At 42.5% G+C, this 26,710-nt stretch overlaps 1 protein-coding gene across 1 annotated transcript in view; it reads left to right on the forward strand.

Moving 5' to 3' along the window:
* The window catches only part of TTN (titin), a 470,266-nt gene that overhangs the window by 22,680 nt on the left and 420,876 nt on the right, over positions 1–26,710 (forward strand). Inside the window, exons 5-14 of the mRNA XM_030210848.1 lie at positions 2,309–2,394; positions 2,490–2,734; positions 9,001–9,313; positions 9,526–9,678; positions 9,931–10,356; positions 15,737–16,006; positions 16,115–16,240; positions 22,167–22,442; positions 23,859–23,924; positions 26,189–26,447. Of these exons, the coding sequence (XP_030066708.1) occupies positions 2,309–2,394; positions 2,490–2,734; positions 9,001–9,313; positions 9,526–9,678; positions 9,931–10,356; positions 15,737–16,006; positions 16,115–16,240; positions 22,167–22,442; positions 23,859–23,924; positions 26,189–26,447 (2,220 nt within the window). The remainder of the gene's footprint in view (positions 1–2,308; positions 2,395–2,489; positions 2,735–9,000; positions 9,314–9,525; positions 9,679–9,930; positions 10,357–15,736; positions 16,007–16,114; positions 16,241–22,166; positions 22,443–23,858; positions 23,925–26,188; positions 26,448–26,710) is intronic.

Raw genomic sequence — 26,710 nt, forward strand, 5'->3', positions numbered from 1 at the left:
TGAGCCTGCAAATAGGTGGGAAAATGTGGGGTACAAATGCAACAAATAAATAAATAATAGAAAGAAAATGATCAGGTAAGACCTGATTTCTCCTTTTTCAATGAGCCGGGAATAGGGCCTGTGGTAAAATTGAAACCAGTGCACCTATCTATAACCTGAACCCTTAACGCCACCCATTTATCTAACGGTAAGAGCTCATGCAGTACACGCGCAGTGACCGGTCTGCATACCAACTACTGATTAATGCCGGAAATGCCACACATAGTAGGAAATAAATCATTTGTTCCGGCGGTATGGGGGCGTGCCCAATCCAAAATTACCACCAAGGGGGCACGCTAGCCTGGCTGCAGTCTCGGTTTGCTGCATGCTGCACACGCGTAGAGCACACACTTTTTTTTAAAAGGGCCTCTAAGTGCCGTGTGGCCCATAGGTATAAAATAGGACATTCAGCATTTAGCATGCACTAATGTCCATTAGCACACACTAAGCTTTAGTAAAAGAGCCCCTAAGAAAACTGAAAGCATTGGGTGTTATGGCATTATATACTATTGCCAAATAGTGAAAATTGTATAACCCACAGGATATCTCAACTAAATTATATTACTATTTTTTATTTATGTGCACCCTACTTCAAGAAAAGACCCAGGAGGGCTTTCAACATTTAAAACATATATCTAATTCTATAAAATTCATTAAAAATTGCACAAGCAAATTTGGGTATGTGCCCAATTTGCATTCAAAATTAAATTGAATAGCTAATTAGTGCCAATAATTGGCATTTTATTAAGCAATTATTGGCACTAATTAGATTCAATTGGAACTTACGTGCGTAAATTTAGGCATGTGATCTTCATCTAAATTTTGCATGAGTTACAAAAAGGGATGTAGGAATGGGAGGGTCATGGGCGGAATAGGTGTGTTCCTAGTTTTTAAGAACATAAGAGCATAAAGATAGCCATACTGGGTCAGACTAATGGTCCATCTAACCCAGTATTCTGTTTCCAACAGTGGCTAATCCAGGTCACAAGTACCTGGCAGAAATATGGAGGATACAGGGGATACGCGCCTAATATAGGTGTGTACATTTGTACCACATTTCAGTTGGTGCAAATTGCTAAGCATAAAGTTAGGTGTAACTCCCAGGCATAAGCACTATTCTATAAACTGTGCCTAACTTTAAGCATGGCTTATAGAATATGTTTTTATTCGGCACCAATTTTTTAGGCGCCTGTCACAAAACGCTTAGCTCTCACCTGGGGCTAACCCTATGGCCACTTAAAGGGTCCAACCCAGCACTGCTTAGACCTGCCTGCTCCTGTACACATGCTCTACACAGGCATACCCTCCACCCCACCACACTGGGTTTCTCTTGCCTCTGGACGAGTTTCCCACCTGCAAGTTAATTCCCTGCTGGTTCCCACTGTTCCTAGAAAACACACACAGACCAAAAACACAAACCACCAGGATTTTTATTCAGTCCAGGATAGCAGAGCTAATAAACTAATAGGTTTATTATCAGAAAAGTGGAACAGTGAGTGGTGAAAAACAGGTGTAAATGGCAAACAATAACAGGTAAATTAACAGGTATCAACATTAAAATTAGACACTTTCTTACTACCTAAATAGTACCTGAAGAGTTCAGGAATACAACTGCTCACAGGTTCTGAACAGGTTCTCAGTGCAGAGCTCTTTACCCTCCACACTCCCTCTTTGAGACTGGGGATTTCCAGCTTATACTGGCTGGATTTTGAGCTTCAAGGCCAATCCTAGCCCAGAGCATTAACACTGAGGATTATTTTGGCCAGTAGCAGTGCAGATTACTTTTCCTCAGGGCTTCCTCTCCTCATGGAAGGCAAGCTAAGAAATAAACACTCTGCTACTGCTAAATTGTAGAGGTCAGACACCACCTGCTGGCCAAATAAGAAAAATGCATTGAGGGAAAAAAGTGTCATTAAACAATATAATGAATCACAGACATAAGTCCTCTGTTTTGCCACAGCACCGTATATAGAATCTAGCCCCATATATATCAAAATACATCATATACACCAACTGCATACAATAGTGGTAGCATTTCTTTTGTGCCATGATATCTATAACATCAAATAACAGATATAACCTGAATTTACAATATGAAAATTAGAAATTTCTATTGCCAGGCTCTCTTTTTCTATGCTGTTGGCTGCTGGTTTCTATACTGCCTTGCTAAAAACGTTTATACTCTCACCTCTTCAGCTCCAAAACATCTTTTTTCGTTCATTTGTATTGCATGACTATTAGTTATGACAACTGTTTTCCCCTCCAATAGCTGACGAAGAAATACCTGCTAAAAAGACAAAGACAATCATTTCTGCTGCTCAGATATCCCAGACAAGGCAAGCACGCGTTGAACAGGTATGTTCTTTTTGTCAAATAGGTAGCCTTAAGAAACATAAAAACTGTTTTCAAATATAATTCCACTTAATTTTGTACTCTCACTTATTTTACAGAGGATAGAATCCCGCTTTGATGCGAGAACTATTACCAGTGTTGAAATGACTGTAGATGGTGCCGCAGCACAAGAGCTGCCCCATAAGATGCCACCACGAATTCCTCCTAAACCTACATCAAAGTCGCCTACTCCACCAATAATCTCTGCCCAAATACAGATGGCACGGCAGCAGTCTCCATCACCTATCAGACATTCTCAGTCTCCTGTACGGCATGTCAGAGCTCCAAGTCCATCACCTGTTAGGTGAGTAAACAAAAAAATATTTCCTAATAAAGTTGTAACATTGATTCAAATATACTGTAGATTGTTAAATAACGGTGTGTATGTAGTGGAAAGTTGGGGGATATAATGGCAGCTGTATATATATTATATTGTAAGTGCTACATATATTCTACAGTGAATTCAGGAGTAACATTTAATATCAATCTTCCAGAGGGAAGCTGTGTTAGTCTCTGTAGCCAAAATGACAGAGAGGTTAGTGGAACCTTATTGACTAACATTTAAGGGGAAGTTATCAACATTAGCTACTGTTATGTCAGGTTAGTTTAGTACAAGGCCTCATTGCTTAGATAGATCGGGTTATAAATGCTTTAAATAAATAAATAAATACATACATACATAACCTGATTTGTGGTAAAATAAACTAACTTACCAGTAGCCCACACTGATAACTCTTTACCCCCCCCCCCCCCCCCACACACACACCTTATTGAGGACTTTTGAGTCACCAGGTTATCTGACGTAGAGGGGCATAATCAAAAGGGACGCCCAAGTTTTGTTCAGGACATCCTCGCAAAACATCCTAATGGAGGGGCAGGGAAACCCGTATTATCAAAACAAGATGGACGCCCATCTTTCGTTTCGATAATACGGTCGGGGACGCCCAAATCTTGAAATTTTGGTCATCCTTAGAGATTGTCGTCCCTAGACTTGGTCGTTTCTGATTTTTGGCGATAATGGAAACCAAGGACGCCCATCTCAGAAATGGCCAAATGCAAGCCCTTTGGTCTTGGGGGGAGCCAGCATTTGTGGTGCACTGGTCCCCCTGACATGGAAGGACACCAACCGGGCACCCTAGGGGGCACTGCAGTGGACTTTATAAAATGCTCCCAGGAACATAGCTCCTTTACCTGTTTGCTGAGCCCCTTAACCCCCCCCCCCTAAAACCCACTACCCACATCTGTACACCACTACCATAGCCCTTATGAGTGAAGGGGGCACCTAGATGTGTGTACAGTGGGTTTCTGATGGGTTTTGGAGGGCTCGCTGTTTCCTCCACAAACATAACATGTAGGGAGGGGGATGGACCTGGGTCCGCCTATGTGAAGTGCACTGCACCCACTAAAACTGCGCCAGGTACCTGCATACTGCTGTGATGGACCTGTGTATGACATCTGAGGCTGGCATAGAGGCTGGCAAAAAATATTTTGAAAGATATTTTTTGAGGGTGGGAGGGGGTTAGTGACCACTGGGGAAGTAAGGGGAGGTCATCACCGATTCTCTCCGGTGGTCATCTGGTCATTTCGGCCACCTTTTTGTGCCTTGGTCATAAGAAAAACAGGACCAGGTAAAGTCGTCCAAGTGCTCGTCAGGGACGCCCTTTTTTTTCCATTATGGGTCGAGGACGCCCATGTGTAGGCACGCCCAAGTCCCGCCTTCGCTACGCCTCCGATACGCCCTCTTGAGCTTTGGCCGTCCCTGCGACAGAAAGCAGTTGGGGACGTCCAAAATTGGCTTTCGATTATACTGATTTGGACGACCCTGTGAGAAGGACGCCGATCTTCCGATTTGTGTCGAAAGATGGGCATCCTTCTCTTTTGAAAATGAGCCCAAAAGTGTGCTCTTATCCTCAAAAACTTATACTGTAATCCATATGAATTGCTACAGAATCTACAGTTAAATAGCCCCAGAACTAGAACTAGAAGAATGGTCTAAGGTTTGGCAATTAAAATTCAATGCCAAGAAATGCAAAGTGATGCACTTAGGGAATAGAAATCCACGGGAGACGTATGTGTTAGGCGGCGAGAGTCTGATAGGTACGGACGGGGTGAGGGATCTTGGGGTGATAGTATCTGAGGATTTGAAGGCAACGAAACAGTGTGACAAGGCGTTGGCCGTAGCTAGAAGATTGCTAGACTGTATAGAAAGAGGTGTGACCAGCAGAAGAAAGGAAGTGTTGATGCCCCTGTATAAGTCGTTGGTGAGGCCCCATATGGAGTATTGTGTTCAGTTTTGGAGGCCGTATCTTGCTAAGGATGTAAAAAGAATCGAAGTGGTGCAAAGAAAAGCTACGAGAATGGTATGGGATTTGCGTTACAAGATGTATGAGGAGAGACTTGCTGACCTGAACATGTATACCCTGGAGGAAAGGAGAAACAGGGGTGATATGATACAGACGTTCAAATATTTGAAAGGTATTAATACGCAAACGAACCTTTTCCGGAGATGCGAAGGTGGTAGAACGAGAGGACATGAAATGAGATTGAAGGGGGGCAGACTCAAGAAAAACGTAGGTTACTGACGTCAGACGGGGGCGGGCCCAGGAGGAGAGAGACGCACGACCGAAGCTGGGCGAAGACAGGCATCAGCTTTTCTTCTTGCTCGTGCAGCGCCTTCGGACAGAGGAGAGAGGCGCTGCACGGGCCCGGTAAGAGGGAGGGGGCCTGGTGGAGGGGGGGAATGGCGGCGATGACCCCAAGAGGGGGCGGGTCACAGGGCGGAGGATGTCGGGAGGCGGAGCTGAGGGGAGAGAGTAGTGAGGAAGGGAGGGGGCGGGGGCTGCTAAAGGTATGTTTTGCTTTTTAATTTATAATGCAGGGGGAAGCGGGGGAGGGGGGAAACGGTGACCTCGGGTGGGGGGGGGGGGGCAAGGACGGCCATACAGGACGCTCCTGACGAGCGCCTTTGCCCCCTCCCGATTCTTTTTTTGATTTTTGTTGGGTAAGGCTCAAACATGCCCTGGATACGCAAACACTACATTGATGTGGTTTATGACACGTTTTCTTTAAGGTTAAACAAAGCTCTTTTGGACATATGTAATGCTACGTCCTTTTGACCAATCACAGCGCTTTTAGCTCTGCTAATGCGCTAGGATTGGATCACAGTTTGTTTGTTCACTTTACGATTTTTCCTGGCACAGAGCTGTCCTAACGAGAGGTACAGACCTCTCGTTAGATTTCCTGCCTTTTTCCTGCATAAAGGCAATCGGAAAAGGTTAGTGCATCTCGTTTCAATGGGGTTTGTACACAAATTGCTCATCTGCATTCCATTTTCGTTAGCTGCTAGCTTCCTCAGTAAAAGCCCTTTGATGCATGCAACGGATCAAAATTTCCTCGTTAAAGGGTTGTTAGAGGATCATTAAGGTTTAGTGCATCTGGTTCTAAGTGCCTTGGATTTGGCCGGGTTTGAGATGGCTGCCATTAGTTTCCATTATCAGGGAAAACCAATGGTGGCCATCTCTAATGCCGGCGATCTCTAAGGCTGGCACAAATGTTGAGATTTGGCCGGCCCCGACCGTATTATTGAAACGAAAGTTGGCTGGCCATTTTTTTCGATAATACAGTCGGGAATGCCACTTTACGGGGCCGTCCCCGGAGATGGCCGCCCTTAGATATGGCCGGCCCTGTTCAATTATGCCCCTCCACGTAATCCATCTAATTTAGGGGCCCTTATTGCAAGGTTAATGTATGAGAACAAGCAACCGCAAAGGGCCCAATTCTATATATGGTGCCGAAAATTAATGCGCGGTAGCAATCACACCTAAGCGTATTCTGAATACCACATATAAATCTACGTGCAGTATTTAGAATACAGTTAGGCATAGTTCATGCACATAAACGTACATGTATCCATTTCCAGCAAAGAAAAGCTGGTGTAAATCTCTGTGCATAGATTTACACACAGTGACCCACATTTTATAACAACATGTGCAGATATTGGAACGCCCACAAAATGCCTATTTCCACACCCCTAAGTACGCCCCTTTTTGCCTGCTCATGTTAGAATTTAGGCACAGTACATTATAGAATACGCTTAGCGATGTATGTGCATAAATTCTAATTTTTGCTAATTAGTGCTCATTATTACTTGTTAAGAGCTTTTAACAACACCTTGTTAAAACAATTAACCTAAGCATATAGTTATAGAATGTGCCTACATTTACGTGCATAACTGCTCGTAACTCTAGGCGCGCTATGTAGAATCCAGGGGAAAATGTGCTAAAGCATATTGCAGTGTTTTGCCTGTTAGCACACAGCAACCTGTGCCTTAATACTTATTTTTTAACAGTATTTTCCAGAGGGGGCAGAGAATGAGCAGAAATTGGGCGTTCCTGCATTATCCAGCTAGCAAGTTATGATTAGCAAGCGCTAACTGGACAGTGTAGAGTTAATGCGGTAGCACCTAGTGCCTCCTTAATAGGAGCTGGTAAGTGCTTCCATGTTAACTGTATGCAGGTGCCAAATATTAATGACATTAGCGCCTGAGCTGCAGTAAAATATTTTATAAAGTTCTCCCATAAGTGCAGCATTCAATCTGGGCTTATTATTGGGAAAGTCGTGCGTTAAAACATGATAAGCTGAGATTTCACTACACTTTAGTAAGAGGGCTTCTAAATTTTGTAGCTCTCCAGCTTATAATCGAAAGTAATCGCCAGCCATCTTCCGACACAAATCGGGAGATGGCCGGCGATTGCTTAAAAGTGGCAAAATCGGTATAATCGAAAGCGGCATTTTTGACAGCTTCGCCGCTTTCCCGTCGCTTCGCCGGCGAAAGTTCAAGGGGGCGTGTCGGTAGATTAGCGAAGGCGGGACATGGGCGGGCATGGGGGTGGCTACCAGATGGCCGGCTTTCGCCGATAATGGAAAAAAAATGCGGCGTTAAGCAGTATTTCGCCGGCTTTACTTGGTCCTTTTATTTTCACGACCGAGCCTCAAAAAGGTGCCCCAACTGACCAGATGACCACTGGAGGGAATGGGGTATGACCTCCCCTTACTCCCCCAGTGGTCACCAATCCCCTTCCAAACTAAAAAAATAAAACTAAAAACCTTTTTTGCCAGCCTGTATGCCAGCCTCAAATGCCGTACCCACCTCCATGACAGCAAAATGTGTTGTATCCTCCGACAGCCTTTCCCTGGTTGCGCTGTGGCTCTCGGGTGAGTGTGACACCTTTTCTGTTAGGTGCCCTGCAGAGTCACATTAGCAATGCATTGTGGTGGGTGTAGGGTACTGGGCTCTACTCCCATGGTGCTTTCCCCCCCTGCTAACTGGGTCAGAGTGTGCCCTGTTTTGTTTCCTGTTGTAGTCCATGCGGTAGTGGCCATTTTTGTAAGCCAGTTTTAGCTCCCTTTCCTGTGTTACCCACGTTAGAGAACGTAGTTCTTACCTTGAATGGTGCTAAAAGAGGGCATTGTACACCATTGTGCCAGCTCTGACCTACTGCTAATCTTAGTACCAGGGGACTCTTTGCCAGTGGTGCACAACCTCTGATCTGCAGTTAACTGTGAGTAAACGTGGTTATTTTAAGAAAGGACTTTTTCAGAGAGATTAGTCTTCAGGTGTGAACTGGTGTGCCAAAGTTATACAGCAGCAATAAGTCCTAGAGGTTGTATGCAGGTCCCTGGATCAATTTTAGTGGGTGCAGTACATTTGTGGGTAGTGGGTTTGGGGGGGGGGGATGGGGGGCTCAGCTCCCAAAGTAAGGGAGGTATGCATGTGGGAGCTTTTCTGAAGTCCACCGCAGTGACCCCTAGGGTGGCTGGTTGATGTCCTGGCATCTCAGGGGGGCCAGTGCACTAAAAATGCTGGCTCCTACCACAGCCAAATGCCTTGAATTTGGCCGGGGTTTGAGATGGCCGACATAAGTTTCCTTTATCGCTGAAAAACAAACCCGGCCATCTCAAACCTGGCAAACTTCACGGCATTTGGCCGGCCTAAACCGTATTATCGAAAAAAAAGATGGCCAGCCATCTTTTTCGATAATACGGTTCGATAATCGCCGGCGATCTATTTGGCCGGTGACGTTCGATTATGCCCCTCAATGTGTGCATTAGCTGGTGTAACTGTGTAAAAAGTGATCAATTCAATGGTATCAGTGGAGCCGAATATGAATAATGAAAAATATTATTCGTCTGAATACGAATTCTGAATACGAATAATGGACATTGAGCTTTAACATAACAAATAATAATAGAAACAACGTGAAAGTGTTTATTTCAGTCAGATTTAGCACAGTAGAGCCCCCCGAATTATTCATATTCAAGTTTAAATCTCTTCAGCTGAATACAAATAACATATCCAGGGCATTATTTGGGGCCGAAATGAATCGAATACGAATATTTGGTACAGCCTTAATCAATATAATACTGCGATCTAGGAGACAGGCTGAAGTACAAATGCAATGTTTTTAAATGAGAGAAGCACATTTCTTTTTATCCATTTTGTAGTTCTAGATTCTTAGTTTATGTTTGCATGGGAGTATAACATATTCTTGTCATTAATTTTCACATTAGGTCGGTGTCTCCAGCTGGAAGAATCTCTACCTCACCTATTAGACATGTAAAATCTCCTGCTCTCATGCGGAAAACAACACAGGCACCTGCTGGGTCTGATGTTTTACCGCCCTGGAGGCAGGAGGGATATGTGGCTGTATCTGAAGCACAGATGAGAGAAACTACAGTCTCCACAACTGCCACTCAAATGAGGACCGAAGAACGATGGGAAGGGAGATATGGTGCCCAAGAGCAGGTGTCCATTAGCACTGCCGCTGCTGCTGCTGCAGTTGCTGCAGAGGTAACAAAAAAGTCCAATTATTTTCATACTCGTGTCTTCTTTCTTTTTACAAGGTGTCATGTTGTAAATTGTAATGTAGTGTGCTGTTCAGTAATATAATTGTATTATTACATTTGTGTAAAATACTTGCTTAATGCAAATATTTTACATGTGTCCTCTGGAAATGTTCAAATAGATTCTACAATGTTCCTGTCTGTTTTGTGTTTTGTGTATGAAAAATGTGTCTTTTGATGTAAATAATTTAGGTCCGACAAGACACTGAGAAAACAGCAGCTGTTGCTACTGTGGTTGCTGCTGTTGACCAGGCCAGAGACAGAAAACCAGTTCCAAGTACCATAGAGCAAGCTGCCAAAAGAGCAGCAGTGACTGCAGTACACATTCAACATGTTAAAGAGAAGGTAGACATAAAGAATAGTTCTTTTATTTCCACCTCAAATGCAACCTTTGGCATCTGATTAACCAGAGCTTGCTGTGTACTACCAATTTTATTGACCTCTGCAAGACAACCCTTTTTTTCTCCATCACGGTTTTACTCATTTCCCCCTCATAATATTTTTTTAACAAATTCACCTTTTTAAAATAGATATATAAAGCTACCTTTTCACGTGTAGGATTTTAAAGAAAAACTCTTATTTTTGTTCAAAACTCAGGTGGTAAAGGAAGCTGTGAAAACCCCAGCACCTGCTGTAGTAGTTACCACTGAGAGGGCCAAACAGCAGGAAGCAGTATCAAGAACTAAAGAAGAAATTGCTATCAAGCGAGAGCAAGTGCGACTAACTCAAGAGCAGATGAAGCAAGAGCAAGTGCGACTGGCTCAAGAGCAGATGAAGCAAGAGCAAGTGCGACTGGCTCAAGAGCAGATGAAGCAAGAGCAAGTGCGACTGGCTCAAGAACAGATGAAGCGAGAGCAAATGCGACTAGCTCAAGAGCAGATGAAGCAAGAGCAAATGCGACTAACTCAAGAGCAGATGAAGCGAGAGCAAATGCGACTAACTCAAGAACAGATGAAGCGAGAGCAAGTGCGACTGACTCAAGAGCAGATGACACGAGAGCAAATGCGACTAACTCAAGAGCAGGTGAATATAGCCTTTCTGTATGCAAAAGAAATTATGACACCACATTTATCACCCCACCATACTTCTCCTAATATGAAACATTTAAGAAAATTCTAAGTTTTCATATTTTTATACATTTTATATTTGTTAATTTTTGTATTCTAACAAAAATTTCTGTTTTCTTTGGTATGTTAATATGTGTCTCCACTGTCACCAGAGACCACCCTTTCTGACAATGGGGTAGTGTTTGGTGCCCTTCCCTGTAGGATATAAGATTAGCCTTGACTGAAAGGGAGAAAGGTTTGGGGAAATTAGGTTTTCTTATAAGTTATCATTTCATTGAGATTATGACTTGAAATTTGGTGCTATGTTTTATGGTGAGAATCAAGGACATATGATTATGTGCCCTGTTTACTAAGGTGTGGTAGCGTTTTTAGCGTATGCTATCACTAGAGACACCCATATATTCCTATGGGTGTCTCTAATGTTAGCGCTAATTTTTAGCGCATGCTAAAAATGCTAGCGCTTCTATAGTGTGGTTCAGTAAACAGGGCCCTTTGTGTTTAAATCTGAAATGTAATGCCTGACCTTGAAGTGCAATTAAAACTTGAAAAAAAGATGAAAGAATTATGTGCAGTGTTGTAGAATTTGTGGGCTGCATGCCCAATTTGCTCATCAGGCTTTACACCAGTTTTCAGTTGGTGTAAGTTCCTGCACCCAAAGTTGGGAGCTGGAATACGCACTAAACCCCTAGTTATATAAAAGTTGCCAAAAATTGTGCACGCAAATTTGGATGTGTGCCCACTTTGCGCATGCAATTATATTGAATAAGTAGCTAATTACCACCAGTAACTGGCTTTTTAACAAGCAATTATTGGCACTAATTAAATGTAATTGGAATTTACACACAAGTAAAAAAGGGGGTGTGGGAATGGAAGGGTCATGGGTGGAATGGAGGCATTCCAAACGTTTACGCATATTGTTATAGAATTCACCCCTAAGCACTATTCTATAAAGAGCACTCAGCCTGGAGTGCCCTTTGTGTGAATTTTTCCCGGTGCCTACTTTTCAGCACTATTTACTGAATCCAGCTCTATGTGACAGTATTAATGCTTTCATAATGTTGTTTTGCTATACACATCCATATGAATTATAGAACTGGGAAGACAATAGCACTTGCATTGATATTAACTGAAATTAATCAGACCAGTATTCCAGAGTCTTTTAACACAGATATTCATTGAGAGCCAAATCTTTAAAACTGTTAGCCTTGTTAGTCTGGTGTAACAAAAATGACATAGGCAGGTGGCACCTTTCATGGAGGAGTAGCCTAGTGGTTAGTGCAGTGGACTTTGATGCTGGGGAACTGAGTTCAATTCCCACTGCAGCTCCCTGTGACTCTGGGCAAGTCACCTAACCCTCCATTGCCCCTGGTACAAAATAAGTACCTGAATATATGTAAACCACTTTGAATGTAGTTGCAAAGAGCTCAGAAAGGTGGTACATCAAGTCCCATTTCCCTTATCAATCTTTTTATGCCATGACCCCAAGATCACAGCTAAATAAAACTGTGTAACCCCCTGGAGGTTCAGATTAATGATGTACCTATGGAGAGCCCACTCAGCTTGTGACTCCAAACATGGGTTTTGTGACCCTATTTGGACTCCCGACCCATGGTTTGAGAAGTTCTGTCTTATAGACTAACCACTTTGTTGAGGCATGAGCTTCCGAGGATTACACTTTTCAATACTTAGGGCCCTGTTTACTAAACTGCGCTGTAGGCACGCTAGTGCTTTTAGCACGCGCTAATGCATGAGAAACGCATATATTCCTATGTGTGTCTCTAGCATTAGCGCATGCTAAAAATGCTACTGTACCTTAGTAAACAGGGCCCTTAATCTTGATTCTGTATTTCCCCTCATGAATAATTATTCCCCCTCCTGAACTTCACTCCATGCATCGGACAATTTGAATGCTAGTTCTCAAAAACCACCTGCCGCTGTCATTTTCAATGAGATCCAATATATAGTTATCACTCATCCTCACCCATTCTTTTTTTTTTCACAAACGTCATTGATATTTGCTTCCTTCCCTCTTTTTTCTGTGAGGTTGGATATTAAAAGATGCTCTTCTTTTTCTATAAAAATGTCAGAGGGTAAAGGAAGCTGAGAAAACTCCCTTAGCTACTGTAGTAGTTGCTACTGAGAGGGCTAAACGACAGGAGACAGTATCAAGAACTATAGAAGGAATTGATACCAAACGAGAGCAAATACGTCTAATTCAAGATCAGGTGACTTTAGCTTTTCCTTATGTGAAAACAACTATAACACCAAACTTGTAAAATCACCAAACTTCATCTAATATGCACCATTTTAAGATAATTCTTTAACTTCCCATTTGGTATTTGGTAGTTTTTGTGTACTAACAAAATATTCTAATTAATTCATGATTTGTTTCCTGGTTTCTCAATAATATTTTATTTCCACATGTTTATTACGCTCCCAGCTACAGCTGTCCGATACGATTTACTTCATCTGATATTACAAAATAAAAATCACCACTTTACTAGACCATAAAAAAAATCATCCTGGCTCTATCTAAAACCCTAACAACACAGATGTCTGGCCACCCTCCCCATATTAAGGGGAAAAGAGAAAAGTTATGTGTGACAGTATTAATACTGGGAAAACAACACTGATAGCAGCTGTAGTTAATCAGTCCAGAGCTTAGGAACCTCTTCACACAGTTAAACCATTGACAACCAACATATAGGGGTCCTTTTACTAAGCTGCGACAAAAGGGGGCCTGCGTTGGTGTCAGCGCATGTTTTTGACCACAGCGGGTAAAAAGCTGTATTTTTTAAAGAAATAGCCATGTGACAAGTGGAACACTTGCCACGTGGCCATTTCTGGGGGGGGGGCACTTACTGCCACTGATTGAGGTGGTGGTAACGGCTCCCGCTCTAACCCAGTGGTAACTGGGCAGTGCCAATTACTGCCGGGTAAGCACTGGTGCTACAAAATTAAAAATATTTTTGTAGTACCAGAAATGGCGCGTGCAAGGGATGGGAACTACCTGTTTAGCGAGCAGTAAGACTGCATTGGGCTTATCATCACTTAATAAAAGACCCCCATAGTTTCATAGGTGGGTAATTTTATAAGCCATTTATTTTTATTTATTGATATTTATTAACTGCCTTTATGAAGTGAGTCACCAAAGCAGAGATTAATGTGCAGAAATGTTTCAGACTAGATGTGTGTATCCCATAATAACCAGAGTTTCATATGTGATACATGTAGAGGGTAATTTTATAAACCATTTTTGCACATAATTGGACTCCTATAAATCAAGTCACAGTTAAAAGAATGCACAGAGGAATGGGGTGCATACTTGTGCAGAGGCATGCTCAGGGGTGGGGTTTGGGCAGAGTCACAATTTACACATGTGTATATGTCTTTACACATTCACTCGAGCAGGTTTAATATCCGCACTTTCAATTTAGACATGATTTCTGTGGAAAGACACATTGGGGATATATCCCCAGTACAGCTCAGGTCAGCCTGACACCTGCCACTTATGCTCTACACTAGCACCCCACCGACTGGGTCCCAACCGCCTCTGGGCGAGTCTCCCACTCTCTAAGAGTTCCCCAGTTATTTATAGGTTATTGGGGCCACACTCCCAGTGGTCCCACAGAGACCCAACACACAAACCACCAGGATTCTTAGTCATGAAAAATTAGAACAATGAACAGAAAAGGTGCAATCAGCAAACAGTAACAAGTAACTGAATATAGATCAATTATAAAACTATCTAAACATTTGTTTACTATCTAAATAGTACATGGGGTGTTCAGGACATATAGCTGCTCACAGGTTATCATATATAACTGTTCACAGGGCCTCAGCAAAGAGATATTTCTCTCTCTTCTCCCTGGCTAAGACTGGAGAAAAGGCCAGTACATCCTAGCTGAATTTTGAGCTCTTGGGCCAATCAGAGCCCAAAACAACAAGGTTTAAATGTTTCCACATCACTGCAGGTTACATCTTATCTGTGTTAACTAAAGAAGGAGCAGTCAGTTCTTTGTAACAGCTTTAAACATAAACATGCAGCACCTGCTGGCCAAATTAGAGAAATACACTTCAAGAAATAATACAGTTTTTACAGGCTAGTGAAATAAAATTATATATAGGAGGGCAGGGAATGTTTAACATATGAATTTGTATGTTTACATATATATACAGTCTATGTGTGACTGTATATATATGATATCTGTATGTGTATATACATATATAGGTATAACATGTGTAGCATGCGTACTTCTAGATAATGCCTCTAATGTGTTTGTCTTCACATAGTATATATGTACACAGAAATTTCTGTTTCTGCATTACATATATGTATAAAATTATATATATAGGAGGTAATTCTACAAATTAGTGCCTAGATGTATGTGCCACTTACATGCACCTTAGGTGCATTAATTGGTAGCTATTTGTGCATATATATACTAGAATGTATTCTATAAGGCAGCACCTAAGCGCTATGATGTGTAACTTTAGGGGAGAATATAAATGGGCAGGACATGAGTGTGACTTCAATAGATGCACATAAATTATAGTATATTATCAGTTACCTGCGTCACTTGGCAAATGTAGATGTGCCCATTTACACCTGCCATTGACATGGCATAAATGGTTGCACCCACACTTAGATACATCCATGCCGATTATGGTATAATTCAATTGTCATTTCGGTACACAGATGATGTTGTAGAATTGGTGACCAGCGTGTGGTATTAGTGCACCTAAATGGAGGCACCAATTTATCAAATTGCCTCCATTATATAATTTTGTGTATATGTACCTACCATGCCTTATTTTCTATTGTAATAAAATTTGTTCATTCAACAGTGGTCACAGATAAATTCAAAATACAACTCCAATTTGATGCTTTTCTAAAATAGAATCAGTCAGCAGCTTCTATAAAGGAAAGGAAAGGAAAGAAAGAAAGAAAGAGAAAGAAAGAAAGAAAAAGAAAAGAGGAGACTAAGCAAGTCTTCATTCAGTATCAAGATGTCAAATGCTTAATTGCAGGAATACAACTTTTTAAAGAATAAAACATAGCTGTTCTTCAGGAACACAGCAGTGATAATAAAAAAAAATGAACACTGTTGCATTAAAAAATACCTTAGAAACTAATGATATCCTAGTTACTTCCATGATTATTAGTGGTTATCACTAACTTGTGGACAGATCTGCAGTCAGACTGCATGGCATACATATTAGTTATGTGAGTGTGATATGTGAATGTTGAATTCATAACCCCGTATGAGGTTTCTTTGCTTTTGTGTTGTTACTATGGGTGTTGTTTATATGACCTCTATAAATGCTTTCTCTAGATTGAGTCTGGCAAAAAAGCAGGAGCTGTAGCCACAGTTGTTGCTGCTGTTGATTTGGCACGTACCAGAGTACCAGGGCGTGCTGAAGAAACTTTTGTTGAAGAAACAAGATTGGAGTATGAGCAAAAAGAGCGGGCTTTAGCTGCAAGAACTGTTGAGATATCTCCTGAGCGCCAGGCTGTGCCTAAGCCAGTTGTCCCCAAGCCAGTATATGTTCCTCCTGAACCACAAATTCTTTCTACTGATCGTGTAACAACACACATCACACAGGTTAGATTTAACTGTGCTCCAGTTTTTTTCATCTTATACAATAAAGATTTTCTTTCCAGTATCGTTAATAGCTTCATATACTTAATGGGATTTTATTGGTTAATACAGATTAGAAGAACACCAGAACCTCCGACAGAGCCTTCAGTATATGTGGAGCCAAAACTGCCCCATCCAGCAGTTCCTCATTTTGCAGTTTCAAAAATTACAGTGCCTAAGACAGACCATACCTATGAGGTAAGAAGGGTATGTCAGCCAAGCATAGATAGATAGATAGATATGTATATATAGAGAGATATAGATATAAAACCCTCTCAATAAAAAGCTTTTGGAGCATGTTCAATATATTGGGGTAATTATTCAGCCAGTGGCGGTGAGTGTTCTTTTGGCCAGATATTCAATGCTGGGCCATGACTGGGCATCGGCATTGAATATCAGGATGTGTGTAGCTGACCATTCCTTATCCAGTCAAGTGTGATGTTCAACTGGACAAAGATAGGACTGTGTTTTATGTGGTCTGATTTGTCCAGTTAACTTAAGGCAGTTAAGTGCTGAATATTAGCATTTAGCTGCATAAGTGCCAACTCTGCCCCCGGACCACCCACAAAATAGCCAGCTTCATGTTTGGTGGTTAGTGCTGATACTCAGCACCATTAACTGGTTAAGAGATGCTGGATATCAGTGGGTAGCCTCGCACAAGTGATTTAACCAGCCAGGAGTTTCTCCTGCTCTGTTAAATTGCTTTGAATATTGACCCCATTATATTAAAAAAATGTTAATACTATACACCTTTTAAAGTATGCCACATCTTTTTCATTCATTTATAAGGAGGCGAGGTTTATAGCAATGTCAAATCAATTTTTGTTAGAGCACTAAAGAGGCAATTCTATAAGTGGGCATCTCCATGTAGGCACTCCAAGGCTGTGTGATAGGAACCTGTTCTATAACGGAGCTTGAGCACCCTTCTGGATTCGGTGCACCTAACAGATGCCTACAGTTACACCAGCCATGGAACTGGCATAAGCGCGAGCACGTTATAGATGCACGTCCATCAATTATTCGTCTTGAACTCTCTTTTCCTAAATTTAAAGCTGCCCTTAAGACCCATTTATTTAGGACTGCTATTGAAGAGGCTTTGGGAGCAATGAACATTTGGAAACCTAATTTTATTCTGATTGATTGGAAAGTAATTTGGTTTTTCACTTTTGTTTTAAGTACTAATTTTTTGTAATGAATTCTGCTATTCCTATCTCCTCTTTCCTGCATATTATTGAAGTTCCTTTCTGATCGATTTTAGTTTGTGAACTGCTATGTTATATATTAGGAATACCGGTATATCAAATAACTTTAAACCTTAAACCTAAATGTGGCAGGGACACACATAACTTACAGTATGCTGTAAGTAACCCATCTCAGTGGAAGCCCTGCCTATGTCTTTGCCATTCTCTGCCCCTTACAAATACACACTTTGTAAATTAAGCAAGTATTTGCAGAATAGTGCTTAGATGTCCTGCTAGTATTTATTCAGGTATGTGCACACATATGTGTGTAAGTGTACAGGCCAATGGAAACTGTCTTAAAGCTTTTGGTCAAAGCCAAAACTGCAGTCGAAACTGATTGCCTGGTTTTGACTGAAAATGAAATGTGTGAACATGAACCAGTGAAGGCTACTAGGGATTGTCAGAGTTTGCAGGCTTTATCCCTCTGTTAAACCCACAGTATCCAAGCCAGATTATAGTAATTTAAATAATGAAAGACCATATTTTACCTCCAAGCAAAATAGATCCACACACATGGACCACAGCTAATAAAAACTGAAAATAAAAGCCATGGTGCTTTTACAGTGGCTGACTTTGCGCCACACTCGGAGTGACAGCTGACATCATAACTTCAATAAATGGTTGTTAACACCCAATTGACTAATTAGTTTACATGTGCATCTGGGCTCCATGCACAAATTTGGGCACCTAACTTTGGGCAACCTATATAGAATCTGGGTGATAAGGCACACATAAAAGGCCTTATTCTATAAAGGTTATTCTCATAAATTTACGCTCCTAAAATTTATGCTCCTGAATTTATGAGCATAATTTATGGTCCTAAATTACGAGCATACTCTATGCTCCAAAATAGGTTGGCACTGCCTTGCCATGCTTACCGCGCTTACCGGTTTCAACCGGCCCAGGTCCCAGACAATGCAGGGGTGGTCTGTGGTGATATTCAGCAGCACTGCTTGGGTAAGTGCTGCTGAATAGCACCACTTAGGTGGTTAGAAGTGACTTAACTGGGCAGTAGCCTCTCATTCCCAGTTAAATTGTTTGGAATATCGGGCGGATAGGTTTTTAAGCATATTGGGCCCGATATTCAACTGGTGAGAGGCAGCCTATATAAGTGCCACGGTCAGCGCTGCTCCCCGGATATTCAATGCCAGGCCGTTTCCGGTGACTGGCATTGAATATTCATTTTCATTTTTGGCTGGTGGAACTTAACTGGTTAAGCTAATATTCAGCGCTAACCATTTAAGGTGTCCTTTTTATAAGTTGTGGGCAATGGTGTGCTGGTAAATTTTTAACAACAGGCTCTCTCCCCGGTTCACCTCTGCGCCCCCCCCCCCCCCCGTCCACCTCAGCACCCCCCCCCCCCCCGTCCACCTCGGCCCCCCCCCCCCCCCCAAAATTGCAGAGATGGCTATAGCCGGGGGGAGGAGGCAATGCATTACTCTCTCCAGGAAAAAAAAAATTAAATGATCCCAGATTACAATCTAATTCATGTTTAATATGGTATAAAATGCCATAAATAAGTAAATAAATATAAACTTTTAACGTTCAGCACCTGATTCTCCAAGTGGACATATTCCAAACACTATAATGAAAATAAAATTATTTTTTTCTACCTTTGTTTTCTGGTGACTTTGTTTCTCTGATCATGCTGGTCCAGTATCTGATTCTGCTGCTCTCTATCTGTTCCCTTGACTCTGTTTCCAGGGCTTCCTTTCCATTTATTTCTTTTCTTTCCTCCTTTCTTCTTCATTTCTGGTCCTCCGCAGACTTGACTGTCCAGTGGATCTAGCTTCTTCCTATTTTCTCCATCCATGTGCAGTTTCTCTCCTCAATTCCTTTTCCCTCATATATTTTCTCCATCCATGTGCAGTTTCTCTCCTCAATTCCTTTTCCCTCATCTAATCTCCTTCCTCTATCTTCCCTCCATGTCCAGCATTTCTTCTCTCTCCCTTCCCTCCCCTCCATCCATGTCCAGAATTTCTCTTGCTCTCTCCTCCATCCATGTCCTGAAACTCTCCTCTCTCCCCTGCCCCCCTCTACACAACCATGCCCAGCAAGTCTCTCCCCTGCCCCCCTCTACCCATCCATGCCTTGCAAGTCTCTCCCCTGCCCCCCCTCTCCCCATCCATGCCCAGCAAGTCTCTCCCCTGCCCCCCTCTCCCCATCCATGCCCAGCAAATCTCTCCCATGCCCCCCTCTACCCATCCATGCCCAGCAAATCTCTCCCATGCCCCCTCTACCCATCCTCGCCCAGCAAGTCTCTCCCCTGCCCCCTCTACCCATCCATGCCCAGCAAATCTCTCCCCTGCCCCCCTCTCCCCATCCATACCCAGTGATTCTCCTCCCTCTCCTGCCCTTCCCTCCCGCTCCGAAACATGTCCAACGAACGATGTCCTTCACCCCCACCCTCCCCTCCCGCTCCCATCTGTCTTTTTTAATTACCTCAGTCGAAGCGCACGCTATTTAAAGCCCTGCTGCTTGCTGGCCGTCTCTCCAGGCTTCCCCTGCTTGCTTCGGTGATGTTCGCGCCCTTAGTCCCGCCTTCGCGGAAAAAGGAAATGACATCAGAATGACGTCAGAAGGCAGGACTAAGGGCGCAAACATCACCAAAGCAAGCAGGGGAAGCCTGGAGAGACGGCCAGCATGCAGCAGGGCTTTAAATCGCGTGCGCTTCGATGGAGGTAATTAAAAAAAGACGGATGGGAGCGGGAGGGGAGGGTGGGGCGAAGGACATTGTTGGACATGCTTCGGAGCGGCAGGGGAGATAAGCATGGCCTGTGATGGCGCCCTCCTGCCATGATTAACTCCCCTAATGGAGCCGGCTCGCCCCCAACAACAACCAGCTCACAAGAGCTGTCAAAATTTAACAAGCGGCTGTTGCGAGCTGGACAGAGCCGGCTCCAGCACACCACTGGTTGTGGGTAAAAGGACCCTGCGGTAGCGGTGGGGGCTGTTTTTCCTGTGCACCAGGGCCCTTTTTACTGGAGCCGGTAAAATGCCCCCCCCCCCCCCAAAAAAAAATGGCCATGCGGTAAGATAACCCTTACCGCGTGGCCATGCGATGGGGAGCAGTTACCATCATCCACTGAGGTGGCGATATGGGCTCCCACGGTAACCCAGCAGTAACCAGGCAGCACACGGGAATGCCAGATTACCATCGGGTTAGCACTGCACTACAGAAAAGTAGTTATGGAGCACTGGAAATGGCACGCATTTGACATGGAACTACCGCTGGCGGCTGCATTGGACCAGCGGTAGTTCCACATTAGCGAGAGTAAGCCTACGTTGGGCTTACCGCCACTTTGTAAAAGACCCCCTAAGTTCCTAGCAGTTAAAGGTAGGACTGCTGTTTACACAGTCCTATTTAACTGCTTAACCCAGTGCTGAATATCAGTGCTAACTGGCTATATACTGGTGCAATATAGCCAGTTAGCTGCTATCCCCCAGATTCTATATAGCGTGACTGAAATTGCGAGCTCAAATCCGGTCATATACTTAACAAGCCAATCAGCGCCAATAATTGCCACTTAACAAGCAATTATTGACAATATTTGGCATTAATTAGAATTTAGGTACACAACTTGCTAGGAGTGTTCTGTAAAGTGGTGCACCTAAATTCTATTGCATTCTGCCAAAAAGGGGGCATTCCGAAAATCTATGCACAGGGTTATAGAATACACCTGCTCTGTGCCTAACTTAGGTTCTGGTATTTACACAAAGCTTTATTTGACATAAATGGAGGCTAGACATATTCTATAAACCATGCCTAAATGTAGGTGCAGTTTACAGAATATGCCTAGGTGGAAATATTTTCAGCTCCAGTTTTTCAGGGCACCATGTATAGAATCTAATCCTATGTGCTAACTGTGAATATTCAGTAGAGATAACCGGCTATCTTCCGCTAAATAGTAGCATTAGTGTGGCGCAAAGTCAGCCACTGTAAAAGCGTTGGCTGGTTAAATAGCGTTGAATATCAGGTGGATTGTCTTTGGATACATGGAACATGGTTAACTGAAATATAGAACACTAGTAAAAAAGACCTGTTTCTGACACAAATGAAACGGGCGCTAGCAAGGTTTTCTTCGGAGTGTGTATGTTTAAGAGAGTGTGTGTGAGAGTGACTGTGTGAGAGAGAGAGTGAATGTGCGAGTGTGTGTGTGTGACAGAGAGAGAGTGAGACTGGGTGCGAGTGTGTCTGTGAGAGAGAGTGTGTGTGTGAGAATGAGAGTGTGTGTGAGTGCGTATGTGAGACACAGTGAGTGTGTGAGAGAGAGAAAGAAAGAGAGAGTGTGTTTCTCACAGATACAGTGTGTGTCAGAGCTGTCATATCAAAAAAATATCTCAAAATACATTTGAAAATATTTCACCTTTTCCTATGTTATATGGATCTTATGTATATTAACTGATATGGTTATATTTTATTTTGATATATTTTACTTTGTTATTGTTAACTAATAGTTGCCATTTCAAAGTCTGCTAAGGAATTTCAGTGATCATCAAAATCTATTTATAGATATTTCTTCTAAACTGCAATATTTACCTGCAGGAATGAATGAAAATCTTGTATTCCCTTGAATGACATGGCAATATAGCATTCAATTGTTTTTACAGTTTCATTACAAACAGGCACAAAATATAATAGGGTATATTTGAAATATAAATCCATATAAGGTTGAAAAGGTACACTATTTTCAAAAATGTTTTTTTTAGATGCTACCTTATTACTGTGGTTAATGCTTTCAGTGTCATCAATAATTTGAAAGTGGAAGTCAGATCTATGTTCACATAATACACATTTAAAATCAGTTTGCTGGGGGGAAAAGTGCATCTTTAGACCAGCAAAATTGAGTAACAAAACTATAACTCTCTCTTGGGTTGCTTAGGTTTCAATAGCAGGTACTGCTATGGCTACTCTGGAAAAAGAGTTGACAACAACATCTGTTCAAAAGATCACCAAATCAGTGAAAGCTCCTCTTTTAAGACCTGCTGAGCCTAAGGTGATAGAAAAGGAGGTTCCTCGGCCTTTTCCTGTGGGAGAGCCAGCAGATTCCTACAAGACTCGCATTGGTTATGAAGTGAAAAAAGACATAGATGTAAGGATTTCAGAGCCTGTGGTTCACGAAGAGCATTTTCGGATAACGAAAGAAGTCAAAAGAGAGGTTAGTCATGCATATTTCTATTTTATTGATTAATTTAGTATAGCATATGACTGTGTAACATTTTTTTAAATTAATTTTTCTCTTTCTACAACCCATCAATGTAGTTTGCCTGCTTATTTTGGGGATGCAAAGGGTAAGGCAGTCATACTCCACCTGATATTTAAAACAAAAAGGCCACTAAAACTGCATTTAAGCGGCTATCCAATGCAGAATATCGCCATATAATTGCTTAAAGATAGCCAGTTATATAACCGGCTATCCCCCAATTTTTAAAACCCAACCAACCAAGCTTGTCAGTCATATTTGGCCCCACAATAGCTAGAATAACTTTGGTCAATCACACTTTAAGCGACCAGCGCTGAATATCAGCGTGACTGGTTAAAATTGGACCGTCCAAAGTTAAACTGGATATTCAATGCCGATCACCGGAAACGAACCGGCATTAAATATCTGGGTGTAGCGCTGACTGTGTGAGACAGCCTAGCTATCTCCCACAGTCTGAATGTTGGGGCCACTGATATTGGGGGATGGGGAGAGAGAGGGGGACCACAACATTTGGTGGGGCACTGCACCCCTCAAGCCTGCCTCAAAGTAAGACTCTGGATGGACCGTGCAGGTCTTTTTCTGCCGTCATCTACTTGAAAGTTTGTTTTCTACTACTACTTATCATTTCTATAGCACTACTAGATGTATGCAGTGCTGTACACTAAACACGTAAGAGGCAGTCCCTGCTCGACAGAGCTTACAATCTAATCAAGACAGACAAACGGGACAAATAAGGGCTAAGGGAATTACTTAAGGTGGGAATGATAAAACAGACATGGGTACTGAACAATTGAATAAGGAGTTAAAAGCAGCCTCAAAAAGGTGGTCTTTTAGCCTAGATTTGAAGATGGCCAGAGCTGGAGCTTGACGTTCTAATTCAGGAAGCGTATTCCAGGCGTATGGTGCAGCAAAATAAAATGAACGGAATCTGGAGTTGGCAATGGAGGAGAAGGGTACAGATAAGAGAGATTTACCCAAAGAACAGAGTTCCTGGGGAGGAGTTTAGGGAGAGATAAGAGTGGAGAGGTATTGAGGAGCTGCAGAGTGAAGGCATTTGTAAGTCAATAAGAGGAGTTTGTATGCAGAAATGGATAGGGAGCTAATGAAGTGACTTGAGGAGAAGGCTAATATGAGCGTAACGACACTGGTAGCAGAATTTTGAACAGATTGAAGGGGAGAAAGATGACTTAGTGGGAAACCTGTGAGAAGCAAATTGCTGTAGTCTAAGCATGAAGTCTAAAGGCACGTCTAACATAACTGTGCAGCAGACACCTGTGTCAGAGAACGTTTTTCAAAATCAGATCTTGCACGTCATCATGTATTTCCATGACAGCACAGTATTTTTAATAGTATTTGTTGTAATTGTCTTAGGTGCCAGAAGCTGCAAGAGTACCTGAACCTGCAGAGATTCCCGCATTTCCACCAACATTAGTTTCAGTAAGTACCATTCCAGGCAGTTAGCAACACAAATTGGTGATCTGTCTTTTGGGGTCCTAAGGTGCCTAAAGATGTGTCCTCCTGGAAAGCAAAATATTTTGGATATGAAAATGAGGGAAAGAGACTCACCTCCTGCGCATTTATGTCATGGAGGTATTTAAATGTTTCCAGCATATCTCCCCTCTCTTGCCTTTCTTCTAGTATACATATTAAGATCTTGAAGTCTGTCCCATACGTTTTATGACAAAGACCACTGACTATTGTAGTGGCTACCTTCTGGACCGACTCCATCCTGTTTATATCTTTTTGAAGGTGTGGTCTCCAGAATTGTACACAGTTTTTTGTAAATGAGGTTTCATCAGAGTCTTACACAAAGACACTAAGGGGCATAATCGAATGGAGTGCCCAAGTTTTCCTGAGGATGCCCTCGAAGGACGTCCTGCGAAGGGGCGAGGAAACCCGTATTATCAAAACAAGATGGGCGTCCATCTTTTGTTTCGATAATACGGTTGGGGATGCCCAAATCTCAACATTTAGGTCGACCTTAGAGATGGTCGTCCTTAGAGATGGTCGTCCCCGGTTTTCAGCGATAATGGAAACCGAGGACGCCCATCTCAGAAACGACCAAATCCAAGCCATTTGGTCATGGAGGAACCAGCATTCGTAGTGCACTGGTCCCTCTGACATGCCAGGACACCAACCGGTCACCCTAGGGGGCACTGCAGTGGACTTCAGAAAAAGCTCCCAGGTGCATAGCTCCCTTACTTTGTGTGCTGAGCCCCCAAAACCCACTCCCCACAACTATACACCACTACCATAGCCCTTAGAGATGAAGGGGGGCACCTAGATGTGGGTACAGTGGGTTTCGGGTGGGTTTTGGAGGGCTTGCTCTTTCCTCCACAAGTGTAACAGGTGATGGGGGGGGGGGGGGGGTTGGGCTGCCCTGGGTCTGCCTGCCTGAAGTGCACTGCAGTACCCACTAAAACTGCTCCAGGGACCTGCATACTGCTATCAGGGAGCTGGGTATGACAAGAATGCAGTAATGAATGAGATCATTTTAAAAAGGTGGATGGTATTAGTTTTTAGGTGGATGGGGAGTGGATATTGTCCAGACGATATTCAGCCATCGGTGGTGAGCACTTTGGTGACACCACTGGTGTTATTCTTGGATATTCAGTGCAGGACCTTGTTCTGGCTTTCGCATTGAATACCTGGGGGGGGTTTGAGTCGGCTAATACATAGCCAGTTACGTCAATATTCAGTCTCTCACCGCATAAGCCAAATATAGGACTGCTATTTATGCAGCCTGATTTAAGCTGTTTACTTATGAGTGAGGGGCTGATAATTGGCACTTAACATGACTCAGTCCCTGGAACACCTATTAGTTAGCTGCTTTTGAATTCAGTGCTATCCGGTCATTTTCAGCAGAGATACTGGTTAGGTGCCATTGAAAATGACTGGATAGCTGCGAAGAAGTGAATTAACCATTTCCAGACAGTTAAATTGTTTTGAATATCAGCCGGTGTGTTCCTATCTTTTTTGTTATGTAACACACAAACATACAGGGCATTATTCTATAAATGTTTTGCTCCTAAATTTATGCTCATAATTTATGTGCATAATTTACTCTCCATTGAGGTGGCGGTAAGGGCTCCTGTGGTAACCTGGAAGTAACCAGGCAGTGAGCGGCAATGCCCAATTACCACCAGGTTAGCACCATGGTACACCAAATAGAAAATCTCCAGAGCACCAGCAATGGCGTTCTCCAGCCAGAACTTCCGCTGGTGGCCACATTGGACCGGAGGTAGTTTTGGATTAACAAGCGGTAAGCCCTTGTTGGGCCTTCTGCTGCTTCATAAAAGACCCCTTATGTAAGTTAGGCACGCCCATATAGAATAGCACTCAGACACCATGCTGGCATGATTGCGTGTAAGTGAAGATTTATCATGCATAAGTGCTAGCATTCTACACATTTCCACACACAAGGGGTAAGTAAATATGGGTACCTGGATTATAGAAATGCCCCTTTACTGTGTGGTAAGTGCAAATATTTACTGCATTTTAAAAGGGTCCCTTAGTTATCTTTGACTCATTGTGTTCTGAAAACTTACAATACCTTGTTTCTGATATGCATTGAAGACCTCTTTTGCTGAGCTCCCATAATGAATTGAAGTAGATGTTATTTTGAAAATTATTTCATATATATTTGATAAGCACCAAGGTTTTCTTTCAGTGTATATTTTTTAAATCTATATTTAATGTAGGGTCTGAAAAATGTGACTGCCACTGAAGGTGACTCTGTCACTTTGGAGTGTCAGATCAGTGGATTTCCAGCCCCAGAGGTCAGCTGGTACAGAGAGAACTATCGGATTGAAAGTTCTATTGACTTCCAAATTACCTTTGAAAAAGAAATATCTCGACTTGTAATACGTGAAGCTTTTGCAGAAGATAGTGGCCGATTCACCTGCACTGCTAGTAATGAAGCCGGCACTGTCAGCACTTCATGTTACTTAGTCATCCAGGGTAAGCGAATTATTCCATTGCCTTTTTTTTCACAAATCACAGAATATATTTATCTCGTTATAGGGATGCTATTAAGTTTTGACCCTTAAGTACTTCAAATACTAAAAATGGCAAGGACAGTTAAAGATCAAGTGTGCATGTGGTATCATATCATATGCTAGGAGTTTATCTTGTAAGGCAGACTAGATGGACTATGCAGGTCTTTATTTGCCATCATCTACTGTTACTGTATTACTTTATCTTTAATTTGAAAGTTCGAGCCA

Source organism: Microcaecilia unicolor, chromosome 7 (assembly GCF_901765095.1).
Source record: "Microcaecilia unicolor chromosome 7, aMicUni1.1, whole genome shotgun sequence".
NCBI lineage: Eukaryota > Metazoa > Chordata > Amphibia > Gymnophiona > Siphonopidae > Microcaecilia > Microcaecilia unicolor.